The 27,406-nt window shown below is 44.9% G+C and overlaps 2 protein-coding genes across 3 annotated transcripts; both read left to right on the top strand.

Annotated features, from left to right (window-relative positions):
- Nucleotides 1-13,440: 13,440 nt before the first annotated feature.
- On the top strand, nucleotides 13,441-14,724 carry RpL22-like (Ribosomal protein L22-like). Its single transcript, NM_137927.3, has 2 exons — nucleotides 13,441-13,556; nucleotides 13,609-14,724. Exon 2 carries the CDS (start codon nucleotides 13,611-13,613, stop codon nucleotides 14,547-14,549), a length of 939 nt encoding a protein of 312 aa, NP_611771.1. The 5' UTR covers nucleotides 13,441-13,556; nucleotides 13,609-13,610; the 3' UTR covers nucleotides 14,550-14,724.
- A 1,210-nt stretch (nucleotides 14,725-15,934) lies between these two features.
- yip3 (yippee interacting protein 3) lies at nucleotides 15,935-17,290 on the top strand. 2 transcript variants are annotated; one of them, NM_079095.4, is made up of 4 exons: nucleotides 15,935-15,987; nucleotides 16,449-16,517; nucleotides 16,575-16,682; nucleotides 16,733-17,290. In NM_079095.4, the coding sequence occupies exons 2-4, from the start codon at nucleotides 16,501-16,503 to the stop codon at nucleotides 17,187-17,189; spliced, it is 582 nt and encodes a 193-aa protein (NP_523819.2). In that variant the 5' UTR covers nucleotides 15,935-15,987; nucleotides 16,449-16,500; the 3' UTR covers nucleotides 17,190-17,290. The 2 variants fall into 2 exon arrangements, with proteins under 2 accessions (NP_523819.2, NP_726300.1); NM_166588.3 differs by having other exon boundaries at nucleotides 15,935-16,517.
- Nucleotides 17,291-27,406: the final 10,116 nt, after the last annotated feature.

Genomic DNA, 27,406 nt, shown 5'->3' with positions numbered 1-27,406 from the left:
CGCACCCAATAATTTATACCCATACCAGTGCCCGAGCCCGCCCCCAGAAATCTGTTCTTGCTTAAGGGAACACATGTTTGCGGCTGGAGCCCCAGCAGCTGCCCAAATGTAGCTCGGCATCCCACGGATACGGCTACAGATAGGGAACCTCGCCTGGAATGCCATCTGCTCCTTGGTCAGAACGTAAATTACGCAAAATTTGCTGTTAAGTAGTTTAGCGCCAGCGGCAGATACATCCCCAAATCCCGAAAACCCTCGGTCGGATTGATTTAGTTGCTGGTTAAGCTCAACACTTGATCCCGACTCGAATTCGAATGAAATTATATATTTGGCCAGAACCTTTCGGGTTCTGGAGAGGATTAACGAAAAGTTGGCGTACCAGAGATGTACAATAGCATTTTTAATCGCGTGTAATGGGAACAATGCAAATAATTGTTAACACATTATTGTTGGCCAACAAATAGGCTTTGCCGTTTGTAATTTTAATATGCTTATGTTTAGTAATTCGCAAATGCGATGTGTGATAAGTTCGGAGGTGAACAATATTTAGAAACGAAATGAAACCCAATTTTAAATGCAAACATAACGAGATTTTGGTTTAGTTGGAGCGGACAGTGCGTTTCAAAAGTGTAAAAACATGAGATAGCAATATGTACAAAACTATAAGTTATCACAACAATTAAGCAGTGAGTTTGGGAAGACATCCTTTGCAACTTTATCATTTTTCAGGTCTTTCGCTTTGTAATTTATTAATACTAACCGACTTAAAGCTTCGTCTTTCGCTGCATCTAAAACATACAATGTTTAAGTGAAATTTATTGGCTTTTTGCAGCCGTTAGCCGGAATTTAGTAATAAATGAAATTCAACAATAGAGCGCGCCAGGCCAAATTGCATTACATTCGCCGGCAAAGGGCAGTGGCAACGTGGCAAGTGGGGCAGTGGCATAAGTGAGCAAAAATAATTTAATGGCGAATTGCAGTCGACGCGGTCTGCGAGGGGGGCGGCAACTAATTTAAATTGAAATTAAAATTGATTGTTTTTTAAACGCGTCACGTAGGCCATTCTGAGTTCGCGGGGGTGCAGTGGGGAGTTGGGTTAAGTGGGTGGCTGGGCGGCAGTTAAGTGCGTGTCAGTGCGAAACGGAACGGTGCCCCATTCGGCTGCCACGTCATTTGCAACAATGCCGGGCAAACAAACAATGGCGCTGCGAAAGTGCGGAACGCTCAGAATGTTCAACAAGCAAACAAATTCGTTAACAAATGTTCGAAATTGCAGCGGCAAAGGCAGCAACAAAGCCGGCAACAATGTTTAAAACAAAGCCAAAACAAAAATTGAAATTGGCCAGCTATGGAAAAGCGTTCAATGGGCCAAATAATGAAACAATGCGCCCGAACAGAAGCGACTATCGGCATGCCCTTCTGTTTTCTGTGCCGCGTGTCACATGTATTATTCAGTTCATATTAATTCCTGAACGAAAATACACTCGAAAAAATGGGGATTGATGTGTTCATATATGAGTAATTTAAACACCAGCAGAATTTTTGTATGAGAGAGAAAAGCACTAAACTTAAATTCTACATATCTGATGGTTTTAAAGATCCTTGCAACATTTATCAATATTTGTAAATAATTAAAATATATAAAAATATGCAGTAGTATTGTATGTTTAAATATCGTTGGTCAGCGCGAGTACATTTTCCAGCGGCGGAAATTTCAGGCGGCTGAACTAAGCCCACTTTCGCATTTTCCCCGCACGTGCCGTCGTGCCGTCTCTCTTTCCCTGCCGCCTATAGCGCTCTCTTTCGCACCGCCCACATTTGGCATCCACTCAATTATATTGCGTGCCTGTTGACGCTGTTGTTTGTTGTTGCGGCGGTTGGGTGTTGTGGGTGGGGCGTTGGACCTCTCGAATTGTATTTTTGGGAAATTGTTGCTAATTTCTTGCGCATAGCCAAATTGAATTTTGCATGGCTTCTGCGATAGCAGCACGTGCAGTTGACCAGGCGGTGCCACAGCAGCGCCCGCAATACACCAGGCAGCAGCCAAAAGAAAAACCCCCCGCGCCACTGGAAAACCCCACCCGCCACATGGTCACCACGTATAATTGCCGCCATCATCGCGGTCTCTTATATGGCTTGGCCCTCTTGGCCCGCTTTTCTTGTATATATTATTTCTCTTTATTTTGGCCCGGCCACTCGTCCACTCGGATGTTCGGATGCTGTCCAATTAGCCGCCTTGATGTTGGCTTTTTATTTCTGTGTTTAGCGGCTAATTTGGGTAAACGTTGTCAGTGCAGCAAGCACTCGTTTTATTATATTCCTGGCTAATTGCCGCACCGGAGCAGCGAAACGTGCCGTTGTGGAACACAACAAAGCCATCAAAGACTCATCGATTCGAGGCGGCAGTGAGGCCTCGATAAACGGAAAACGAGTGTGAGATGTTAAATCAACAAATTTGACTAGCTTGGCTGTTGTACCAACGTCATCTAAAATAAATAGATTAAATCTAGTTTTGTGAGTGTAAATATCATTAGAATTGTTGATTTATCCTAGAAGCTTCACTGTACCTGCCCCTCGCCATTTCCGGCGACCGATCAATCAGTTGATGGTTAACTACGAAAAAAGCTTTTTAAAGTCGAAACTTTTCTCGAGAGCGTTGCCAATGAGAAAAGTTCGTCTGCTGTTTAGTTTTTCAGCTTCGGCCTTTTTGCAGCTAGCTGTAAGTTCCGTGCCATCAATAGTTTTTTAATAATTAAAACTGCGCCAAAGCAATTAATTTTAAATTTTAAAAAGGTTACCCACACGCACAAGCACACCCACTGACTCCGCTACTGGCCGGCAGAGGGCGCTTCTGCGGCGGGAACGACTGCGGTTAGAAAGTATGAGACATGGAGGAAAATGTCTGGCAAATGTCATCTGAAAAATTTAAAAGCTCCGCAGACCCCGCAGCGAAAAGGGTGGAGGAGGGGTGTGCATTTGGGGCTAGCACTAGGTGGGCATGGTTGTGGATTGTGGGCGGTCGCGCAATGGGGCGTATGCTTGATGTTGGCAAAGGCGAAACTTAATTAATTTGAGTAACTTGGCAGTCGTCCGATCTGGATGCCCCCATCTCCAGCTCCACCACCACCTCCAGCCCAACCAAACCCCATCCATTTCCGCCCAGCCGTGGGCGTCTTTGTGGAACTTTGGGTGTGGCATGAATTCTTAATAACTGCTGCCGAGGGGGCGGCCACCCGGGGCAACAAAAAAGTACAGGAGAGCTGACGGAAAACACTGCACCGCCCCTCATTTTAATAAAAGGGTTTCAAAGTAAGAAATAACGGAAACTGACTATGTCAACATAATTAACTCTGAAGTGAGAAAAGGGGAATAGGACGGCGGCAAAAACTGGCCAAAAAAGATTCCGCCCGGCACATATGGATTCAACTCGCTTAGCTGGTTGCCAAAAAGCGTGGCTGCAAAAAAGATGATGGCCACCACACCATCCGCGACCCACCAAATCTGGCAAATGGCGTCGAGTGTTTCCCATAATTAATTTTAATGTGTTTTTTAGCGCCTTTCCAGTCGGGCCGCGCTCAACCGGGCTTTGGAGCCCATTTGGCGCATTCTTCTAATTGCCCCACTGTGGCAGAAACAGAATCTGCAATCAGCGCTGCATCACTTACAGCACTTTTTGCAAATTCCACTTGCCACTTTTTGGCATTTCGTGTGGCAGAGGTGACTGCGTTCATTGGGTATTCATACTCTTAAGTGGACAACGGTTCAGTAGTCCAAGGATAACCTTTTCATGTGCTTGCAAATAGCTTCAGAACTGAGTTGAGCTAAGTTATTATTGTTTTTAAAGTACATTACACATTCAAAGAATTCTTGAAATTCGAACACTCTACATGTACATGAATCGCAGCTGAGAAGAGCTCTTAATTTGAACCTTGTGACCGCCGGTGGGCCACATGTGTCTGGCTTCCAGTGGTCTGGACCTCTCAATCTGCAGCTAATGTGCAGCACAACAAATGGAGCTGCTGACAGCTCAATTGGTCAGGAGAAACACAGTTGAGTTGGGGCCAAAAAGCCATTTTGGGGGGTTACTGCAAACAACGATGACTTTTAAATTGCTCCATTGAGGTGAAAAGCTAAGAAAGTGCGAAATAAATGAACTCAAAAGTGAATGAAACATTTTGGGTTACTTTAAGATACTTAAGATACTGGCAAATATAACAATTGCTTACTTGAATTGTTATAAATTGTATTTCTTCAATTCTTAAATGTTAAATATGAGCAAATCATCATAGTAAATATTATGCCGCTGAAAGGAATACCAATTTAATGCCAAATCTAGCCATCTTCTTTTGTAGATATCCCTAAGCTCCATTTTCGTGGCCCAATCTCGCCGTCGTGGACACTCTGTGCCCAGGACATTGTGTCCTGTCACCAAAATGGCGTTAAACTCTGTCCAATGGCCAGTGAGCTAGGCCATCCTCAATATGGCTCGCTGACATGTCCAGCACGTTGGCCACTTCGTCCCCGTTTCGGTGCAGAAAATGCTCATAAAATGTCGCCGGAAAACGGACCCTAAGCCCCTTGTCAGCTCGCAAGGGAAAATGCGGGGCAGTGGAGAGCTGGGGCGGAAGCGGAAAAGTCCTTCTGACCTCGGGCCATGTGGATGGAGCTCGATGTGAAGCAATTTACGGGCTGCGCCGGGTGCGTTGGAAAGTTAATGCCCTGTCGCAGATTAAAACCAAAACATGTGAGCAGAACCACGAGCTCAGGTGAAAGAGTAGATTTTCCGGGTTCGGGAAAGCTGCGTTGCTGTGTCATATTAGCACAACAGATTTTCCAGAATTTGCCCCATCCTCGGGCGCAGCTATCAGGACGCCGGCATTTCGTGATAGTTTCGCTCAATTGAAAACTTTATCCTTTGCCATCCGCTGGCAAAACGGATATGTTTGTACATACGTACATATATGTAGAGAAAAACACAATTAATTATTTAGACCTGCGGCATTTTCAATTACCCCGGCTGTTTACAAATAGAACTCTAGCGGAGGGCCAATATTCAAACAGAAACAAACGAAATCGATTCCATCGCCAGGCAGCCTGCCGTTTTTTCAATTAAATTCAGCATTTCATTCGCCGCTCATCAGACAGCTCCACTAGCATCTTCTATTAGCTTTCCTTCAGCTCCAGTTTTCCCCCAAACCCGGAAACGGTTATTGAAATTGTTTCGAACACTTTGCGCCTTCAGTTTGGGAAAAGCAAAGCAGTGGGTGGCTAGGTCATTCGATTCTATTGCTGAGGGCGAAAGACCTATTTTCTGTTTTCCTGTTTTTTATGTTTCATTGGCGTCTCAACTTTGTCACGTGTCAATATTCGGAGATGGGTATGCCGAAGGAAAAACAGCAGGGGTGAGGAGGGGGATGGTGGAAAGGGAAAAGTGGAAAGTGGAAAGCGGCACCGCCAGCAGCTCATTTAAATTTTAATTTGTACGGCTGTGGAGTCTAGATCTGTGGAGCCCCCCGTCTCTGTCACCATATCTATTTTTCGGCAGGACTAAGTTTTCGCCATTGACAGTTGCTTTGCGGAAAACTTTCTGCGGAATTCCCATTATGTTTGAAAAGCTTTTTCGGTTGACTTTTCGGCCGAGGTCATGAATTCGTTTCGGTTCAGCTTTGATTGAATAACTGAATGATCTTCGTCACAGCAGCGGGGCTGAAGTGCAGAAAGTTTATCATAATGAATTTTTCGAACTTAACAAAGGATTCTATTAAGTTATGAGCTTATTTCAAGTACTTTTTATTCCTAGTTTCTGCCAGCGAAATAGTTCAAATATATTAAATATATTTCCCGCACAATGGTTGGAAAACCACAACCGAGGGCAGAGATTTCATTTGGGATAACCGATCCAGTTCTTTCACATTTATTGCGCTGCACACATTTCTCGCTTTCATTGTCCAGAATGCAGCAAGCTGAAAAAGAAAACATCTTTAAACGATTTATGAATTGTTGAACATGTCCAGCGCCCCATTTATTGGTGAATTGATGCATTGACTGCACTGAGTGATGCCCGGCACCGGCAAACAATGAACCAATTTCATTTAAATCGCATAAATTCAAATAAATGAATAACAACCGAACCACCGATGAACGGAGGCGAGTTCCGAGATTGCGGAGACAAAGATTTAATAAAATGACACAAAAACACGCCGGACAAACATAAAAATCAATAAACAATAAAGTTGATTTATGCGTCAAAGTGTCAATTGGCAGTAGCACAGTGGTCCACTGCTTTCCCCTCTAGATGCCCGATTTTTTCCCCCATTTTCCCGCAATTTCCACCCCCTTCACTCGCCACCCCACTTCCGAATGATGGCAGCGGGCATCCGTGGCGTATGCGTAATTTCATTTGACAGTGCAACCGGTCGACAGTGAAGCCTGCGAGTCGTCGGCTTCGGCTGAAACGCATTTAAGTGCTTCATTCGATATTCCAGCGATGCAGCCACGCCCTCTGGCCCCACTCGCCCCTCCGCCCACCCTAGTTTTTGCCATTTTATTTCGAAATATTTTCCACAATTCAATGAATGATTGAGAAATATGCTTTTGATTTTATTCGCGCTGACCGGCAACAGTTGCAGATCATGTTGCACTTATTGTTGCAGTTGCAGATTTGACATCCGCGAGAGATGCGGGAGTTGGGGGCACGCGGAGCAGGAGCGGACTCCACAATTCATCTGTCAACCAAATCAATTTTGTGGCTTCAGCCATTTATCTTTGTTAGCGCTCAATTGACGCAGCCGCTGCCACAGATACAGATACAAATACGGATGCAGATACAGATACAGATACTGGTTCTCATTCCGATTCTGGATCGGTTAGCTACAGCCATTTGGGTCGACGCGACTAAATGAAGCTGCCAAGCGGCTGGCTGATTGGAAATTAATTGGGTTGTGCAGCTTTTGTTATATTTTGGCCCAGAATACGATATAACATATTGATGCGAAGTTATGGAAATGAGTTGCACAAGTATCGAGTTCAATTTAGTGTGAATTGCTGCAGGCCCACATCAATATAATGCGCTGGTTCATTGGGTATTCATACTCTTAAGTGGACAACGGTTCAGTAGTCCAAGGATAACCTTTTCATGTACATGCAAATGGCTCCATAACTGAGTTGAGCTAAGTTATTATTGTTTTTAAAGTACATTACACATTCAAAGAATTCTTGAAATTCGAACACTCTACATGTACATGAATCGCAGAATACGATATAACATATTGATGCGAAGTTATGGAAATGAGTTGCACAAGTATCGAGTTCAATTTAGTGTGAATTGCTGCAGGCCCACATCAATATAATAAGCTGGTGAAAGCCAATCACTACTCGCGATATTCGGTGATATGACACTTTCCCATAGTGGCACATTTGCATACTGGCTATAAATATTTTACAAATACAAGTTGACCCATTTCAGAAAATCCAAATGGAACTAAGGTTCGGTGTCACCATCCTCTGGGTGAATCTTCTTCTCAGCTGAGACCCACTCAGCCGTGCTGAAGAGCTCCTTTCTCTTTCCCAGTTGGTCCATTGTCCACGTAATCAGCTCAAGAGCGATTATCTTGTGCGGCACCATCAGCATCTCCAGCTGGGCAAATAACCCACTCCTCGGAGATCGGAACTCAGTCTGTTTGCCAATAGAGAGGCCGCTGTAGCCGGCTGAAAACTGCAATTCATCAACTCAAATCAGAGGAGGCAGGGGCCGCTGATCCACACGTCCCAAGTCTCCTGGCGGCAGTTTGCCCACCCACAGTGGCCACAAGTCAACGAGGTGATTTGCATGCAGTCATGGGTTTCGGTTTGGTTTTGCTCTTGCTCTTGCTTTTGGCCAGGCTCTCAATGGGGAGCCGGATTAGACGCGACACTGATTGGGCCCGTGACCAGAGTTGTCGCCGTGACGAGTGCAACAGTTCGAGTTGTTCAATGTAACTGGCTTAAATCTTATGGAGGATCAGGTGTCTACTTATTAGTTTATTTGCATCCAATTCCTCTACATAAACTATGTCCAATTGAAGTTTTATTTGGATGCGAGTGCAGCATCTGATTTCTGAAACTTCTTAAACTAGAAAGTCTCGTAAGTAAACTCGGTCAGGCGGCGCGGGGAGCACTTTACTCCAGTTCTCCCCCCGATCCCAATGGCAATCCCCATCCATTCCCAGCCCGTTTCCATTTCGGGACCCATCCGCATGCGTTACGCAAATTGAATTCGTTGGCTGAAAATTTATGCAACGTCGCGTCGGCCAAGAGAAAAGCAACAAGAACAATCGGGGGATATATGTTTGGGGGGGGGGGGGGGCATTGGGGGCAGGGCATATCGGGGACCTTCGGCGACTGCTGGTGTGTGTATTTGGACAATGTACTTGGACGCAGTCCGATATCGACAGAGTTGCAGCAGCAACTGCGGCTGCAACTGCATGTAAAACTGGCAACTGGAAGCTTCGGCCGGCGAGCGACTGAGAAATTTATGCTTTGTTTTGCCTTGGCGATACATGGAACATCAATTCTCGTTAACTTTTCATGCACGACTGGGCGATGGAACATGAAATGGATATGGATATGGACTCTCGACTCCCGATTTTCGATTCTCGATTCTTTGCGGAACCACTCGACCCAGCCGAGAAGAAATGCGCAGAACAATCAAACAGAGAGTTTTTCGAATCCAACGCCATGAGTGGATATTTAAATTAATAGAATCGAAGTCTGAATGGCTGGGTTTACACTCAAAACGAATTGAATACAAATATTTGCATATGTACATAGTATATATCAAATATATCCAACAAAATATAATCTGCAAAGTGCGATTCTTCGATTCTTACCTGCAATATCTAATCTGCTTAGCACAATTGATTTATGGTTTCTTTAATTAAGCTGTGAACAGAGAACAATAGAAATGATTTACATATCTGCAGCTGGCCAGAAAAAAATTGCAAAACATGCATCAATTTGCGTTGCATGTTTTGCTGAGCACTTAATTAAACTCATTTCTAGATTTCACAGCAGCTGTGTTCGATTTAACCGCAACACATTCGATTCGATTGTGCGAATTTATCAATTGTTCCTCCTGGATTTGGCCCAGACCTTCCGCCCAATTGAGCATCAAACACGACCGACTTGCTGGGAACATAAACCGCAAATTCGTTTTATTAACTCACCCACGTTTTTTTTTTTTTTTTTGTTTCGCTATGCATGAAACGAGCAACTTGGCTGGGTGGGTGTAACCGAGTGGGTGGCTCTGGGTCACCCACCTAAAATGGGCGGGTATGCAAAGCAGGCAAGGAGAGCGGGATGACCTTCGTGACAAAGAGCACGGCGACAAGTCACAACAATTGCCTGGGCCATTCAATAAAAATGCAAATTAACTTATCAATTACAACGCCCAAACAACAATAAACTGCACGGCCATTCGAGGGATTGGCCTACTACTAGCCACGTGCTACAAGGACCTCTGGCTGTAAGCAAAAAAAAAAAAAAAAAAAAAATAAAGAAGAAAAGAGGGAAAGAGGGAAATTTTTGCCGAGTCTGGTCCAATCTTGTGGCCACTTCTCCGGCCGGAGTTCCTTTGCTCTCGAAACGGTTTTCTTATGCAAATTGCCAGCTCTAAAATATTCCGGGCTCATAATTTTTATTTCCGTTATTCGAGTTTCAAGATTGTACTACATACTTGTTGGCGCATCCCCCACTGCTTTTCCCGGCTGGCTCTTCGAGAGCTTTTCCTGCGCCTTTTGGGAAATTTGCCTTGCTAATATGGCCGAAAAGCGGCACAGTGTCTGCCAGGTTGTCTGCCGACTGCTCTCTTCCTTTTCCTTCCCGGCCAATTCCTGGCGCAATCATCCCCCTCCTCCGAGCGGCGAAATTGGTGGCACAGTGGGTGGGTGGGTCCGAAGATATCGTGGACATAAATGACATAAGTTACGACTGACAGATCAGATAACATCTTAATTTAGGGAGTGGGCGAGAGCAGAGTTCAGTTGTAGCTGGGGGCCGCTTTCAAGTTAAGTGATTGTAATGGCCCACACAAGGCACGGAAAATCTCAAGCAGGATCGAAGGGCTTCCTACTCCGCAAGAGAGGCTTTTCCAAAGCAGATGGAAAACTTTAAACGACTACAATTGTTGTAGAAACTTCAAAATTGCATTTCGTTTTACTTAGTTGATATTACAATGTATAACAATTTGAAACGAGCTACCTTTCTATGGATTATTGCATTATTTTTTCGAGTGCCAAAACCTTTTTTAACTGCAATCCCAACACCTCAGCGCAATCGGCTCAAATGGAATGTTGCTGGCCTGGTCGAGATTTGCTCGTCACTTCTCGAAAGCCTCCCACAGAATTTTCACACAGTAGACCGCTCCTGGCATCACCGCGTCCTCCTCTAGTTTCTCAGAGCCCTGTAATTTTACGGTCAGGTCCAGAATTGAAGCATCACAAAATCAGAGGTGGCCGCTGAAAAATGCAGGCCGGCACGGAAGTGGTCAGCAGGCGGAGCCCCAATGATTCTGATGAGTGGTTTGGGCTTCGGCTTGGACTTTGGGTTTTGGTATGGGGCCTGGTCTGGTCATGCAAGGCGCATTTTCGCACTCACACTGCTCTCCGTTGCTTTTCCAGCAAGTCAGACAAATTATGGCCACGATTTGACTTGGGCTCTTCGAGGAAAAGCAGCTCCTACTGCTGGTCAGGCGATAAGCATTTGCGTGATTAATGAAATGTGTGCCCGTTCCCCTTCCCTTGCTCCAAACGCAAAAGAGTTGCGAAAGGCCTTTCCATAAATAAACAATTAGGTCTCGCCACCCGCAACCGACTTTCCATTCTGCAACTTCAAACTCCGACAATCCTGACTTACTGGCTCACAATGGGCGGGCTTTCCCGCTTTTCCCGCCTTCTTGCCGCTAATTGACTCGCACTCGCCCAATTAGAACTCGTAAGCGGGCACGCTTTGCCCATTTGAATTTATATTGGAAATTAATTTAATTAATAGAGCGCCTGGAACGGGAAAGGAATCGGATGTAGTGTGGGTGTGGAGTCACCTACCAGGTGTTGTATCCAGTTCCCAGTTTCCCTGGGCTATCGCAGCGGGAAGTGTCAAACAGTCAACTCAATAACTGTTTATTTTGGCTGGCACATTGCCAATTTTGGCCTGGCTGAGTCAGTTGGTAATCGTTTCGCCTTATTTTTTTGGCCAACTAGAGCACTCGTATATTGTGGCTGGTAGATTGGCAACTCTTTTCTGCTGGGCCATGCATTTGCATTTTCTATCTCAATTGGCGGTTTGCATTTCATTAGCCTGAGCAGTTTCGTTAAGCTTGCCAATTTATGGCAATAAAGGTGTTAAGAGCTTGGTAAGATCTATTCGAATGGTATTTTATTGGTATTGGTTTGGGACCACCCATGGGACCCATTAATTCAGCCACAAATAAACATTTTCCTAGGCAGAAAACGGATTCTAGATGCAAAAATATCGAAAAATATTAATAACCCATATATTAATCTGTTAGTTTACATATGTATCATAGATCATTTTAATTGGCACGCAAATTCCCGGTATAAATCAGACCATTTTAAAAGCATTTTCCGCCCCTTCACTCTACATGACTGCCGTCTGGACTCCTCGCAAGATCGTGCTGCCTGCCTGCCCACCTGATGTCGAAGTGATCGATGTCCCTGGACAGCCGTTGCCATCCATAACGAGGCAAACTCCCAGGCCAAAGACGCCTCCGCACTGCCAATCCCATTTTCCGCTTTCCATCCGCCCATTTGCTACCGTTTAGCCAGATTGATTTCGGGCCAGAAGCCGCACGACTCCGCCGATCATTCCTCCCACTTTTCGCAGGGGGCGGAGGGCCGTCACGCCCACCGTTGCAGTTTTCCCATCGCCCAATCGCCAATGCCGGGCCCATCAATCAACTTCGAGTGCTCGCAGTGAGCGGGAGGTACTCCACTTGCTTCTACCTGCCTCCGAATCTCTGCATCTCCGAATCCGCGAGGAGGACGCGGCAAGAGGCTGCGCCTGGGAGCGCTTTTGGTTGTAAAAATCGTTTCGGCATCATTTTTCATATCCGCAACCGAAACAAAACCGCCAAAAAAAAAAAGAACCAAAACTACCAGAAAACAATATCCAGTCGGCGGCTGGGAAATCGAGTAGCATCCTAACTGCAGGAGCTTCATGCGGCGTTGGAAAAACAGTGGTACGTACCCGAAATACCCTAGGGTTGACTTCTCCAATCTCTATTGCGAGTATGGAAAGGTCATATAAATGTACCAAAGTCGCCCTAAATCTCACTCTTTTGGTTTCTTCTTTTATTATAAACAATTTAGGATGATCCAAAGTCCATTTGAATAGTAATACCCTCTGTTAGGGTATGAGAAGGTGGATAGATGGGCTTGGGTTATGTTTCGGTGGCCAGGGGTGCGTATACGTGATCGCTGCATTTCTTTGGACGTTCCGCGACGCTTTGTTTGCGCTGCCATCGACACCCCTGTCCCGCCCCTCCTGCCATCCTTTTTAAGCCTTGTTTGCTCTTGGCAGTGGCAAGCGAAAGAGACGGCTGCAACGAGACAGAAAGAGACAGCACGAGGGAGAAGGTTTCGATGTAGCGCGAATTTGTTGCAATTTCTCATTGTCAGCGAACGCGTTCGCCGGTAAGTTTTGATTAAACGCTCCGCGGGAATTCACTTTGGCTTGCACTTTTTGCTTTTGTTTTTATTTTTTATTTTTCCTGCCGATAGGAGGTGGCATCTCCCATCCACAATCCCAAATCCCAGTTGGTGGCCAACTCTTTCATTTGAATTTGATAAATGGCGCTCGTTGCAAAGCGATATGTTATGCAATTTAGGGATTTCCTTGTGGCTTAAAAAATATTGAAGCGATAGCTAAATGTTTGTACAACTCGGAAATAAATGAACTGGCCGACAAAGAGAGTGGAAGGTGATGACACTTTAAACAGGCTTTCGGAATTCAATTTGCCTAGCATTGGGAAAAGTTGAGCTATCTCTGTGGATTCATGTGGATTCCACTTTGGTAACTTATCTCGAACCTGTGTGCGCAAGTTTAAATCGATTTCGATCCACCACAATACCCTATAATAAAAGAGCTTAAAAGGGAGCTGGTATAATATGAAAACTACAAATTACTGAGGCCGAACTGGAGGCGAGACGACAAACAAGGCCAAATTGATCCCCGGCTGACAAGCGGTAATAATAATTTCGTGCCAATTAATCAGCGTTAAATCAGAGCGTCAACATCCCAACCTGCTCCACACTCATTTCTCGTGATTTCACTTAAAGATTTCCTGTTTTTTTTTCACAAACATGCCGCCCAAGATAATCGAATAATTGGCATTCGCATTCTACGTAAGCACAGTCGATTGTGAGCAAGGTCACACGGATCGCAAATGCAGTTACTTTCTGATTGTTGCTACACTTGGCCACTCTAATTCTTTTCCTGCCAAACTTCAACGGAGGAAGTCACGTGGTGTTTCTAAACCTATTTTTGATACTAATTTCTTTGGAGTAAGTTAATTGTTTCAAAATTTTAGGCGTGTGCTCATGTTTTGCCATATAGGAATGAGTTCCCAGACGCAGAAAAAGAATGCTTCCAAGGCCAAATCGAAGGCGGGCCCACAGCCGTCGAAGAAAGCCCCGGCTAAGGTGACTCCTGTAGAAACCGCCACCCCATCTGCGGCTCCGCCTTTGTCCTCTAAAAAGGTGGCCAAAGCTCCGGCCGTGGCACTAAAGAATCTCGATTTGGCCATGAAAGAATCGGCTAAGAAGGCCGCCGAAGCTGCTGACCAGAAGTTGGTCTCGAAGGCGAAGAAAGGCCAGAATGCTTCACGCAAGAACTTGATGCAAGTGCCGGAACCCGTTGCCCCTGAGGTGGACAATAAGAAAAAGTCTGCGCCTCCTAAACGTGGCAATGCGGAAATACCCACGGTTGTCCCCGCCAAAAAGGCCGCCCTGGTGCAAGAAAAGCCCAAGGAACAAGCTGCCGCAGCACCAAAAGCCGAAAATGTCGAGGTTCCAGCAGCCAAAGCTAAAAGTGTAAAAAAGAGCCTCGCCACTCCGGCAAATCCGAAGCCCAAGCCGAAACGCACGAAGAATGTTCTGCGTGGAAAAAGGCTGGCCAAAAAGAAGGCTTGGCAACGCTTTGTGATCGACTGCGCATGCGTGGCCGAGGATATGATCCTGGACCTCGCCGACTTCGAGCAGTATTTGAAGACCCACATCAAGATAAAGAACAAGCTCAACCAGCTGAAGGATCAGGTCACTTTCGAGCGCACCAAGAACTTCTCGCTGATCATCCACTCCGGTGTGCACTTCTCCAAGCGCTACTTCAAGTATCTGACCAAACGGTATTTGAAGAAGGTCAGCCTGCGTGATTGGTTGCGGGTAGTGTCCACGGCCAAGGACACCTTCGCCATGACCTACTTTAAGATTCAGGACAAGGACTTTGATGACGACGACGACGACGTTGCCGACGACAATGGCGGAAAAACCTTTGCCTAAAACAAAGATCGCATTTCGAAAACATGTATATCCCATGAAAGCTGTTCAAGTGTGTAGACTTCTTAAATTTCTCAGTATACTTCTGTTAAATTTCCCACTTGAAGTTTCACTAGTTCTCAATGTGGCTCATACAATTTTTGCTCATTTGCTTCAACATATTCAACGATGAAATATCAATAAAAAAAAAAAAAACCCTAACAAGAGTATATCATATATGTATGTATTCTCATCCGAAGCTGCAGAGTTCCCTTGAAGAACTTAAAGATTTCATTTTACGGTCAGTTAGGAGGAAGGAGCGGAGCGTTCCTCGGTCGAATCGACTTAAACTTGAACGATTGACATCTCGGAGAGGGCCTCGAGTGGCATTCGTCATGTTTTGATTGGGAGGAGCCAGTCTTGTTTTCCTTACCTTTTTACGCTTTTGTAAATACCTTAAATTGCCCCATTGGACGGGATTGTGTTCGATGCCAGGCGGCTTAATTGCTTCGCTGTGGGTCTGCCAAATGGACGAAACCATGGGTGGGGATCAGAGGGTGCTCCTCTGTCAGCAGTTGGCCCGGCCTGGCCGTAGGTGGTCCATAACGAGCTAATGAAATGCGAATCCAGCCAAAATGCGAACAGCGAGGCAGCCCAGTGGAGTGAGTCAGGCAGGCAGCTGTCAAAATCGAAATCAACCTGAGCACTCGCAGGTTGGCTTCTTTTCGACTTGGCCAAAAGAACACAAAGGCTGGGCAAAATATTCACGATTGCCGCCTGGAAGGGAATACAAAGCGAAAATAAACATAAACGTCATGCAAATCGTATGGTAATTGCTGTCATCGCCGACTCTTGTCAAAACGGGTTGAAGTGTTTTGTAAATGCCAGAAAAAATTAAATTCCAGACATGCAGACGAGTACCAATAATAATAATAATAATGTAATAAGGGGCTTGCGATGGGGGGGAAGTCAAGAGTGATCCACACGCGATTATTATTTTGTCAAATGGGAAAACGATATCGGGCCAAAGCAGAGAGAGAACAGCCTCTGTCAAAAGCCAATTGGCCATTGGTAATTGGAATAGGCCTGACATCCAATGGTGATTAAAGTTAATTGAACTAACACCCATAGTTGATAGATGATGGCGTTCTTTGTCAAACCGAATATACCAACGTAAAAAATACTTTAGCATGTGTTAATTAGCATTAACGCTATTTTATTTAATTAATAGTGCACATTTGTATGATGTATTTCACTCCCTTGAAGAGCCACTTTTTGCAGCAAATAGAGCTGGCATTAAAACAAGTATTAATTTTGAACCCTGTGTCAGGGCCTTATTAATTTGAAAGCAAATCCCTTGTGACATGGAATATGAACCGTGCAATCAAGTTGGCTTTTAATTGTGCGTCAAACATTCAGATCCAGAATCTTGGTAATAGGCTCAAATCCACTCCGATTCTAGGTAGGTTGATCCCTGTTCCTGCTTAGGCTAATTAACACATCGATTACATCGTTGCGCGGACAGTGTGTGTCTTTAAATTGATAGGCTCGTTAAAGTGTCTACCATTCCGAGGCCTTCTGGTCTTGACTTCGCCAACTGGTTGGATCTATTTTTAGGGCCAGCAGGTGCAGCTGCCTCGGAAACTGCGCAGAGACGCGTTTCTCGGCCAGTGCCAACCAGTTGGCGAGACCCCATCATCATCATCGCCATCGCCATCTGAAGATCGCCATCCAGCGTAGGTGACGGACAGCCTCGGGCTGCCAATATCACTTACTTTCAGACAATGGATAGCCACACAGGCGTTGACGATTTGTTGGCCTTAATCTACTTGAGCAAATATTAGTTTTGAAAGGTCTTTGTACCCAGCTCAAGTTTATTTTCTACTTCCCAAGCCCTTTTAAAGTTTTAAAGAATCTTTGCAGCTCATTTAACTGGCACTTTTCTGCTCGAACGCTTTTGGGAGTCTATTTGAAAATGATGGAAGGTGAAAGGTGAGTTTGTGACTGAAATCATATATACTTTTACTTACTAGCTATTGATTCCCACAGTTCCAAGTCGATTCAAGGCAACATCGTGGGTCTTAAGAGTACCAACGCCGTGATACTGGCCACCGACTCGAAGGAATACGAAATGTATCTAATAGATGACCGCATTTAGTAAGTCTATTCAATTTGCAATGCCTTAAAATAACTTATTAATTATTCAGCTGCTGCGCACCTCGTTCCGGCATCGATCGGAACATAGTTCTGGAAGTGAGTTCAAAGGTGGCAAATCTAGTCCGGGATCGCGGCCAGAATGTGACCGTGTCCCAGGTGCGGGACATGTTTTGCGAAAAGTACCAGACCGCCGAATCCCCAAATGTCATGATAGCTGGCCAGGACAGCAGGGGCCTTCACTTATTCAGCATGGAGTGTGGAAAGTCACGCATGGTGATGTATGGTGCAAAGGGCAGAGATAAGGAGAACATTGTGGACTTTCTCTCGAAAGACTGGAATGATTTCATAAACCTCAGCGAGGCTGAACAGTTGGCCAGGAAAGCGCTTAGGTGGGAGCACGTGGAAATGTGCACCATCTATAGGGCTAAAGAAATCGAGGAACAAGGTGCCAACATGGACTTCGATATGGACGACGAGACCTCTGTATCGCCGGCCAGCAATTTCTAGATCCTCCTACTATCTACATGTACATAGTAGTTAATTGTATCATTTCGATTTATGTTCATATAAATGAATGGTGGCTGCTCCACTGCCCCCCCCCCCCCTGTAATTAGCCACATTTCTCAGCGTTTTGCAAGTTGGCCTAAAATAGATTAGCCGCTCCTCCCACTGGAAATGGTGCAGCGCCAGCACAAGTGATTTATACTCCTCCGACCTGGCCCTTGGATAATTAATAATGATTAAAAGCTGGCGCCCATCAGCGGGCTGGCAGCTCAGAGTCCTTGTACCCGCTATGGGTATGGATATATAGCTCTATATAGATCCCCACTAACCAGATCCGCTCGTCTGCCTCCGGGGATCTGGGGACTGAGGCGATGTCCAGCTGTGCGGATTAACTTGAATTTATATGTTGTGGCTGCATTTGAATAATTTCATATTCGAGCTGGCAATCGGGATCTCTATCTTTCTCCTCCTCGCCACGCCCCCTTCCTTTGCGTCCATCTCCCCTGTGCGTGACCAGGCTCCATTTTCCCCTACTCCTGCGTCCACTTGTGTGGTCTTCCTCCATTGACAGCTCTTGGGTGGCATTATGCTGTCTGCTCCGGATTTTCACTTTTATGGCCTGCAAACCGGCAGTTGCTAATTGATTTCCACGTAGATTGGACTCGTAGTTAATCGGCTGCTCTTCGGTTTAAACGGAGCTCAAAGGGATATGATATGAGATACTTATACTTTCAGATTAGTATCTTCGTAACTTTCGTTCCATTCCCTTTCCATTTAGCTCGCTTATCTTAATCAAAGCCTTATCACCCTGTGCATTATTTTGGCACATTCAAATTGAAACCCCTTTTTCGGTTGATAAGCAAATATTTCGCCAACACTTCAATCCACTTCCCGCATTTATTAACTTCATTTTCGGTTGTGCTTTTGCCCGAATTCGAAAGTGTCTGTCGAAAATAAAATGTCATTGGCCAAGCGATAAGAAACGAGAGGAACAAGCCGAAAAATCAAACATCAAATATTCCCAATAAATTAAATGCGGCCAGTTCCAAGAAGGACCCATCCTCACTTGTTGGTTTTTTTTTTCAACTGGCATTCAATAATAATTCACTTTCGATGCGGCCAAAAGTTGCGAGGAAGCTGGCCCTGGGGATTCGGGGTGCCTCTGAATGCGGAATCGAGTGGTGCTACCTTGTGATATCTTTATTTACCTCAGTCCAGTCAAAAAAAAAAAAAAGGGCTGAAAAAACACAGAGGTGCAGAAAATGCAGGCAGTGTCACCTTTCGGCGGCTCGAAGTGGAAATATATTTATGTGGCATGCGAGTTGCAAGGTGTGACAACATGGAAATTTATCTGCACCATCTCTGCAGCACCTTTATCTCCTGACCCCCACCTCCACCACATACCCATCTCGACGCCTCCTCCCGCAATCCGCGTTCCGAGCTCCGGGTGGATTTATATGGGATCCGAGTCGGGATTGCCATCTTAATGCGACATTAAGTCGGCGGAATCTGGGTGTTTGGCCCGGGCAAATATGAGGTGCATTATGTACACACAAGGGATTATCTATGGGTACACATGTTGCACGTGCACCATGGAGCAATGGAATTATCCATTTGGGTGCTTCAAATGGGGCTGAATGCACAAGTACGCACAACAAAAAACATATTAAGTTGCCGCACTGATTAATAAAAAAGTTTCAATCATGCCATTTAATTATATTCGCTGATGGCCATAAAAAAAAAAACTTTGCAAGTTCAACGTTTTTTTTCCCAAAACACTTTCTTGTCAACTGTCTCTGCATAATTGTGCCTTTTTTGCAGCGCCGCTGTTGCATTGGCAACTTTAACGAAATTGGACATGCAACATAAAGTAATTTATTTTTAATTAATTTATAAATGCAGCCACATCAAAAATGGCCAGCGTTGCAAACAGGCGGCGAGGCTAGAGGATCGCGAATTAAGCCCCGAGTCGTAAATAATTTTTATATCTCGCATTCCTTTATAGATTTTAATTTTTTTGCGCGTTTAATTTCAGCTTTATTTTGTTTCATTTTATTTTATTTTTATACGCGCCTCTGCCGCATGCAACAAGCGGCACGAAGTGAGTGTCGCTGACAGCACGTCATCAGCACATTGGGCGCAGGGGGCAGCGGGCTCCGATTGGCCACGCCCACTTATATCGGTGGGCGTGTGCGATGGCAGCAATTTCATTAAAATTTACTGCACACTGCAGCGGCGAAAAAATTGTTGCGGTCAATTAACGTCAGCAACGCGTTGCCATCGCTGCGGCATAAGCCCTACAAACACGCCTCACTCCCCCCACGCTTTTCCACCCCATTTTCCGCCCCTTTTGCTCGGAGTTTCACCACCACCACCCCCCCCCTTGCTCATTAACGGCCGTCGATTTTATTCACATTTCGCATCTGCATGCGCATACGCAACTTTTTGTTTATTATTGCTTGGCGTGAATAAATAAATAAGTTCCATTGACATATGCTCAAATAAATAATAGAGCGCGCTTAAATTATAGCCTGCTGGCTGGTCAGGATGCTCTCCTCCCGTTGGCAAGGAGCACTGGAGGAATCTCCGATGCGGCTGTGAGTTATGATCCTGGCGGCGGCGAGACCGCAGTTCCCGCAGAGTCCCATAACAATGAGCGGTGAAGCCTGGCCTGGAGTCATCGAGACGATGGCGATCGTTTTTAATTTCGCCGGCAACAACGGCGCAGAAAATGACAATGGCACAGACTTGTGAGAACCGAATGAGTAATTGGCGACGATTACATTTAAAGAGTAGGTTATGCTCGCAGCTTTAAACACCACATTAATCTAAAGAAAAAATATATAAATTAAGGTCATTTCGGACTATAAGTAAGTAGCCATGATATGGCCATGACTTCTACACTACACTTCTGGCCAACTTCGCGCGAACCCAATCAAATGCACTTGGCCTAGAGAGAAAGAAGCCCGTCCAATTAATTGATAAACTTTCCCACTAAACTAATTTGATGTTTACGCAGACTCAATCAGCGCCGCAAAGCAGAACAAGTGAAAAGAATTTAATTAAGCTGCAGAAGCCGGCCAAAATGTTTCACAAAATCGAATCTTTTTTCTTGGGGGGGTGTGTTAAATGGGAGCTTCGTACAGAGATACCATGCGATGCGTGTGTCGGAGCCCCCGGGAAGTTGACCCCAATAGGGATCTCGGTTCAAGTTCCCCGCCCTGCGATGGAGGCAACTTATTAGGCCTGCTTGCCGGTGGGCGTGGCACAATAACACAGACCCTCTGCTCTCGAGAGGAAATTGCAGATGACTCGCCCGGACAGCCGAACCGCAAATTAGTTTCGCTGCGGAGCAACTGGGATGCTCCTCGGGATCTGGCTACCAATGTCAGTCGAGTCCGAGCCTGAATAAATATGAAAATATTGTCCAAGTAACCAGTTTACCAGCGACCAGGGCCCGCGGCGTCTTTCCTGGAAACAGAAAGAGCAACCGGAATAACAATAACAACAATCACCCCCATGACAGGCGGTTCTGAAAAAGGGACCGGCTCACTGAGAGAAAATTGTGGCTAAAAGGGGGGAGCAATGCATTAAGTAGGGTCATCTCATTAAAGCGTAGCATATAACTACAAATGCTCATAATGTTGTGTATTCTAAAGATGTGGAATTTCCAAGTGAGTTGATATTTTCTCTCAGTGCAAGGGTCCAGAGCCAGCTTCTTCCCTTTGGAAACTCACTCCAGAAAATTGACGCGAGCCGCGCTCCAAAATCGCTCCAAACGTTGTCATCGTTGTCGGGTTGTTGGGTCGGTTGTTCCATCTGCATCTGCATCTCCATCTCGGCATCGCGCGTCCTCCATATGGGCGCACTTGGAGATGCCGGAGATGAGATAAGCTTCCATACTCCATACTCCACACTCCAGACTCCACACTCCAAACTGCATGCTCCTGCCCGCTGCTTTTTGTTCATAAATTATAATTTTATGATCACGAACATATTCGTGGAACACTCGTTGTTTGCCTCATTGTCGCCAGCTCCCAGGGGCGTTAAATATTAAAGTGTCTGGAGATCTGGTGTACTGGAGGCTTGGTGGACTCGCAGTCTGGATTGGCACTTGGAAATTGGCTCTGTTCTGTGGCCTTTGGTCCGTGGAGAGTGTCATCGTTTGTGTTTACACTAATTGAAGAACTCTTCGGCTGGGGCCCTTCAATGTCACGGATGCTCCCAGTTTTCAGATCTCTCCCTTTTTCGCTGGATCGTTAACTTGCTTTATGGCCCTCGTTCGGTTTCTGGCCTGAAATTAGTTTGTTTTAGCTTAGCCGCCTTTGAAACGGGGTGGTGGTAATGATAAGTTGTCTTCTACGATTTTATTGAAGGTCGTAAATCAATTAACTGGCCCTTTCTGGCACTCTTTCTATTCGGGCGACAGCTGAATTGTCGCAGATATTGACTTGTTTATGCGCTTTAATTACCATGCGGAGTGCCAAAAGTTCAAATTTAAGTTATGAGACCAACTGGCTGGAAACTTTCCATAAAATCGGAATATGATTGAAATAATTTCGAAATCTCTTTTAAGTGCGCTCAAAATTATGCAACACTCTATCTGAAAGCCCTGCTCTTTTCAAACACTGGAGTTTTTTTCATTATTTTGTAATTGAGTATCCCACCCAAACCCTTTTATTGCCGCCCCCATTGTTGGCCGCGAATTAAACTTTTAAATCACTTTTCGCACATCGCCTGGATGCAAAAATATTTGCATACACGACATCGGGCAACATAACAAACTGGCTGTTTGCTTTTAATTGGTTTCCATTTCGGTGCCGTCCGTTTATTTACTATTTGCATGCCCCGCCCAATTTTTTAATTTATACAAACATTTCACTTTGTTAGCTTCGGCTAAAACAAATTCAAATAGTTGCAGTTCCAGCGCGCTGTCCCTGAAAATGGCTCAGTATTTTTATGAGGCATTTATCGATTTATTAAAGCAACCCTGGGAGATTTCCGCAGAATTCTCATTAAGTGAGCAACGGTTTCAATTTGCGCTCGCAGGCGCGTAATGAACGTTATGCATGCAACAAAGTGAAATTTAATAGTGCAACACTATTCGCAGCATAATTAGTTCTTCCGCGCGATTTTCATATTCAGCTGCAGCAGGCTAATGAATTTATTGTGGCCCGAGGAGCAGCCAGCACCCCACCATTCAAGTTCACCCATCCCATCGTTCCCTTCGAAGTTCCGGGTAAGTGATATGGCGCAACTTGGCATTCTTTTGTCGCGAAGATTCCCCGTATTTGGCCAAAGCTCCAAGTGCAAAGGAGCAAAGTGACACTCTCGTCGAGATTATCTGGAAAGTTGGGCACTTCTTCTACGGCTCCATGCCAAACTCCACAGAAATTCAAGTTGAAAGTAAATTAGCGCTAAGCCCGCGTCAAAATTAGAATTAAAAGCCAAGGCGAAAGTTTGCCCGAGCAGAAAAGGAAACACCAAATTAGCTCCAGAAAATCTAATTATTTCTCAGTTCTGTGTTTGCTGTGCGTTTGCCATTGGAGTGCAGTGCTTGCGAGGATCTTCGCAGTTTTAAGATACAACTTTAAAGACAAAAAAAAAAATTAAAGATTTCATTCGAAATTTTACTTACGTATGTATGTGCGTGAACATCTCTATTTGTACTTTATATATTATTTGTTGGAAGCCCTTTAGGTTTTGAATTATTTCCCTTTGGGGGTTTCTTCTGTTTGCCGTGCTATTCAAACTCGCAAAGCTGTGCGGCTGTGTGAATAATTTGTATTCACACTTGAGCGAAGTAACCACAATGCTGTCCGCCACTTGGCGATACTCGAGGCACTTTTCAAGGAGTTGCAGCTCTTCAGGGTCTTAACTAAATACCACATGGCTGTTGATTTTTTTCCCCTGCTGGAATATTGTGCAAAAATTCGCTCTTTATGAGCTGGAAATCTGCGCTGAGCGGCGGTGCAGTGAAATTAATTAAAAACGCCCACATCTTGGCGATAAATCAGACGACGGCAGTGGCAACAGGAACCGCAGAGACCGCTCACACACACACACACACACACACACACTTCCTTGTGGCATTCGACCCCGACCACGCCCCCCTGGTCAGCCAGCCCTTTTGGCCGCGTGTTTGCTTAAGTGCCACTAATAACCCATTGTTGGCTTTTGTCCTTGTCGCCGCTGTTTTCGTTCGTTGTTGTTATTGCAGCTGCTGCTGCTGCTGCCCTGCCACGCCCCCTGCTCCCGCCGCCCTCTTTCTCACCGCAACAATCGAACGTTGCGAAACCGAAAGAAATTGCATGTTTTACGTGTGGCAAGGGAAGGAGGTAAAAAAAAACAACGTCGCCAAACCGAAGAACTTTCAAAAACAAAAGTTTTCGAGTCGCAAACAGCTTATGAATGCAAGGGTGTGTGTGTGTGTGTGTGCAGCTGGGTGTGCGTGTGTGTTTTGCCGGATTTTGAGTGCTTAAAATTTCAGATTTATTTATGTTTCAGTTTGGCTTTTCGTTATTTTTAATGTTTTCCCTTTTGGCAGAATGTCCAAATGCACATGGAAAAATAAAGGTACACAACTGCTTCGGGTTAAATGTTAAATGGTTTGGTTATATATGTATTGCGTATTGTATTTATACGCAAAGCCTTCCCATTTTCTCTCAGTGCACCGCGACTGCACCCCCAAGGGGAACGCGAAATGTGTTTTAAATTAAAGACACAACTTTTGCTGAAATATTTTCGATTTATGCAGATTCCCCTAAAAGCTGACAGCGAACCAGACAAACCGAGCGTAATAAATATTTGGCGCCAAGTGGCAATTTAAAGGGCAATCGAACTTCTGGCCCAGTTCTTTAAACTTTAAAGCATGTGTTCGTTTAAATCAGTGCCGTGGGCACCCAAATCGATTGTCATGCTAAATGGGTTCAGTTTGTTATTGTTTTTTACTTGTTCCGGGAACTACATACAACTGTATATCTGGTATATATACTCTATATACTTTTTCCGCAGAATTCATAAAAGGCGCGAAAAAGTATTGCTTGTCTGCTCATAAAACGAGACAGAATGTTGCTGGCATGAGTGTGAAGGTGATAGAGCAAGCAAAGAGAAAAAAAGAACTTATAGTTGTCCCTGTCTTCCAATTGGCGTGGTGTTTCGCTTTAATTCTTATTGGAATAAATAAAAAAAACAATGAAATTTAAAGGTTAGATAGGACATGGAATTTACGTTGGAAAAATGTTAAAATAGCTTAAGAAGCTGAAAATAATTACAATATGATTGAGTGCAATGCATTCCAAAATGGTAAGGAAGTTGGCCCAAACTCCGACCACTCCAAAAAAGTTGCACTCGATCTGGCGCGGCATTGTACAAATGTTGTGCTAATAGCGCATTTGGCCTATTAGCGTCGCGAATTATGTGACAACTCTATATTGGACCTGGTGTGGCTGTTGCCTCCTTCCAGCGCCCAGGGAGGTCTCGCAGCTCTCCTTTTAACTTGGCCAAGAGCGGCGATAAATACTCGAGTGTAAATGGATATGGTTGTTGGTGTGAGAGGGTCGCTGGGGGGGGATTTCCTCAGCCAAGCAATGAACTAATAAAGGAGAGAAAGAGAAGGGGGGAGGTGGTGTTATAACGCCGACGCTTTATTAGCCAGACTTTCTTGCCTCCACCAAGTTCGTCTTCTTCTTCTTCTTCCTCATATTATGGCCATAGGAGCGCGCGCCGCAAATGCGTTGCCATAAATTTAAAGCTTTGCCAAGACGAGGCGACTGCGGGAATAATGTCTATAAAGACATTTACCGGCAGCAGCGGCGACGGCGGCGTTTCCGCTAATGAAGATCAACGATTCGCGGCTGAGATTCATTCAGACTGCAGGTGGGTGGGTCCACCCCCCACCCTCCGAAGAACGCATTTCTATGCACATCGCGCGAATATTTCATAAATTTCATTCAATTTTTATTAAGCACAAGAAAAATGGGCTGCTGTGGGAGGAGCACCACGCGACCATCGGGATCTGGCCGAAGAGCAAAAAAAAAAAAAGAAAAGGGACGCAGCAAATCCTGCACCGGAAATCCCCTCATTACGCCAGACTTGTAATTAATCTTTGGAAAATTAAAAGGAAAAGGGGCCCAGAAAGGCGGTGCAAACTTTTGGGCCCATCGAGTGGGGGCTCTTTGTCTCGTGTACACCTGTTACACTCATCTTTCTCTGGCCGGGATCCGGAATCTGGAACCCAGGATCCCGATCCGGTTTCGGGTCCGGTTAAAAGGGACTTGGCTTAGGATGTCTGCGATTTGCTGGGCTCGGTAAATATTTGCAAATGAGTTTGGAATTAAGCCGGTTTACTGATTTTCGGCCTATCTTCTCCGCTTTCGGATTGTCTAATTAATTCTTGCCCCTCTTTTGCTGGTAGTTAAGCAAATTGTTTAGAAGAATCAACATTCCTAAAGTTAAACTAAGTCGGTTTAAAGTATCACATTTCCAACTTTCCCTATAGAGAATCCTCTTGAGTATCGATGGTAAAATGCATGCAGCAAGGGTATCTGAGGTTCGACTTGGTGGATGCAGCGTTTCTTGCCATTTGTTATTTATGAGCGGCCGGAGGCATTTGCCGGCTGACATCCTTGGAAATGGACAACAAATCCAGTGGACAGGCTAACAGAAGCTGGCTGCCGCAGAGATTGAATGGCTGGAAAGGAAGGGAGCACATAAATTTTTATAATTTTCCTCCTTTTTTTTTTTTTTGTGTTGCGATGGCCGCTTTGGGTGTCAGCTCAAGCCAGGCCAATTCGAGCTGTGTAAGCCGAGTCGTGGAGCCGGGACTCAGACAAGCAGCTGTGTCTCCGGTTTCCTTTCCCATCGGTTTGTTTTCCTTTTTCCGATTTGATTTTTTGCCTATTTTTAAAGTTTTCTTTTTTTTCTTTTTTGACGCCTAAGCCAAGAGCGCGGGCGACACTTGAGTGACGCCTTGACTGGCGCCATCTAGCGGCTGCCGGCTGCGCGTGCATAACTTGCGTTTCATTATAATGAGATTATCCCTTTTGCTTGTACAGTGTTACTGCCTCAGCAGTAGCTATCTGCCTCCTGGGTGGATGGAAGCGTTGGGAAGAGTGGGAGTGGCACATTTCCATCTTTGGCTCAGAACTGCAACAGCTGCTTGTGTTTTCTTATTTAAATTATTTCTTTCCCTTTTGACGGCTCTTGTTATTCGCATTCCCATTCCCTTCGTGTCCTGTTTCACGCTCCTTGGCCACTGCAGGATGTCGGGATTATTTGGCCTGGGACTTGGGTCTTGTTTAACTCGAGCAAATAGCTTTTCCCGTGGGCAACTAATTGGAATTGGGCGGGATGAAAGCGAAGTGGTACCACGTCACTTTGAAAAATGTCCTTTAAAACTGCAGTCAAAACAACTTGTTTCGATTGACGGGCGCAAGGATCATGGGCTTAACTAAATAAATGTCTGTCGCATTAAGGTGGAAATGGATAACGAATGGTTGAGCTTGAACTACTCATAGTCATCTATATGGAATTTCCTTGTTTTTGGGTTGAGCTTTCCCCCATAACTAACCAGCATAACATATTTAGCATCCCATTGCCCTCGAATTAAATTTGGATTTGGGCTCCCAATGGGACCACCTCCAAAGTAAATTTCCAAAAAACCATTTAACATGTTCGAATTATGCAAAAATATGTTAGGCACGATGTAAAAACGCCAAATGACACGAGCTCGTGGTATGTACATATACATTAGTCAATTTATTTATGTTATTTCCTTCAATCATTCGGCATATTTAAATTGATTGGGTCACGCCAAGGCCAAGCCCCACAGCCGAATGACTCCAAGCCCAAAAGCTAATGTTGGAAAACCAATTAGAGCCGAAACAACAATAACGACAAAAATAACATCACAACATCAGCTAACAAGATCAAATCGTGTAATGTGGCTCATTACAACATCGTTTTGTACACACATTTTCGTGTGTGGCCCAAAAAAAAAAAAAAAGGTGTGAACTTGTGGGTTTTCAGTGAGCTTAAAGAGTTCACGCAAAAATGGGCTTAAATGATGGCATTAGTTATGGGAACCAAATCATCGGATGAATTCGATTATAAACGGTATGGAAGTTTACTCTGCAGTGATTGAATAATAGCTACTTATCTTGGGACTTGCTATTCATCTAAAAACTTGTTTAGTACAAATATTATTGAAAATGCTGAAT

The sequence above is a fragment of the Drosophila melanogaster genome, chromosome 2R (genome assembly GCF_000001215.4).
Source record: "Drosophila melanogaster chromosome 2R".
Classification (NCBI taxonomy): Eukaryota; Metazoa; Arthropoda; class Insecta; order Diptera; family Drosophilidae; genus Drosophila; species Drosophila melanogaster.
This window is presented reverse-complemented; position numbering and strand designations above follow the sequence as displayed.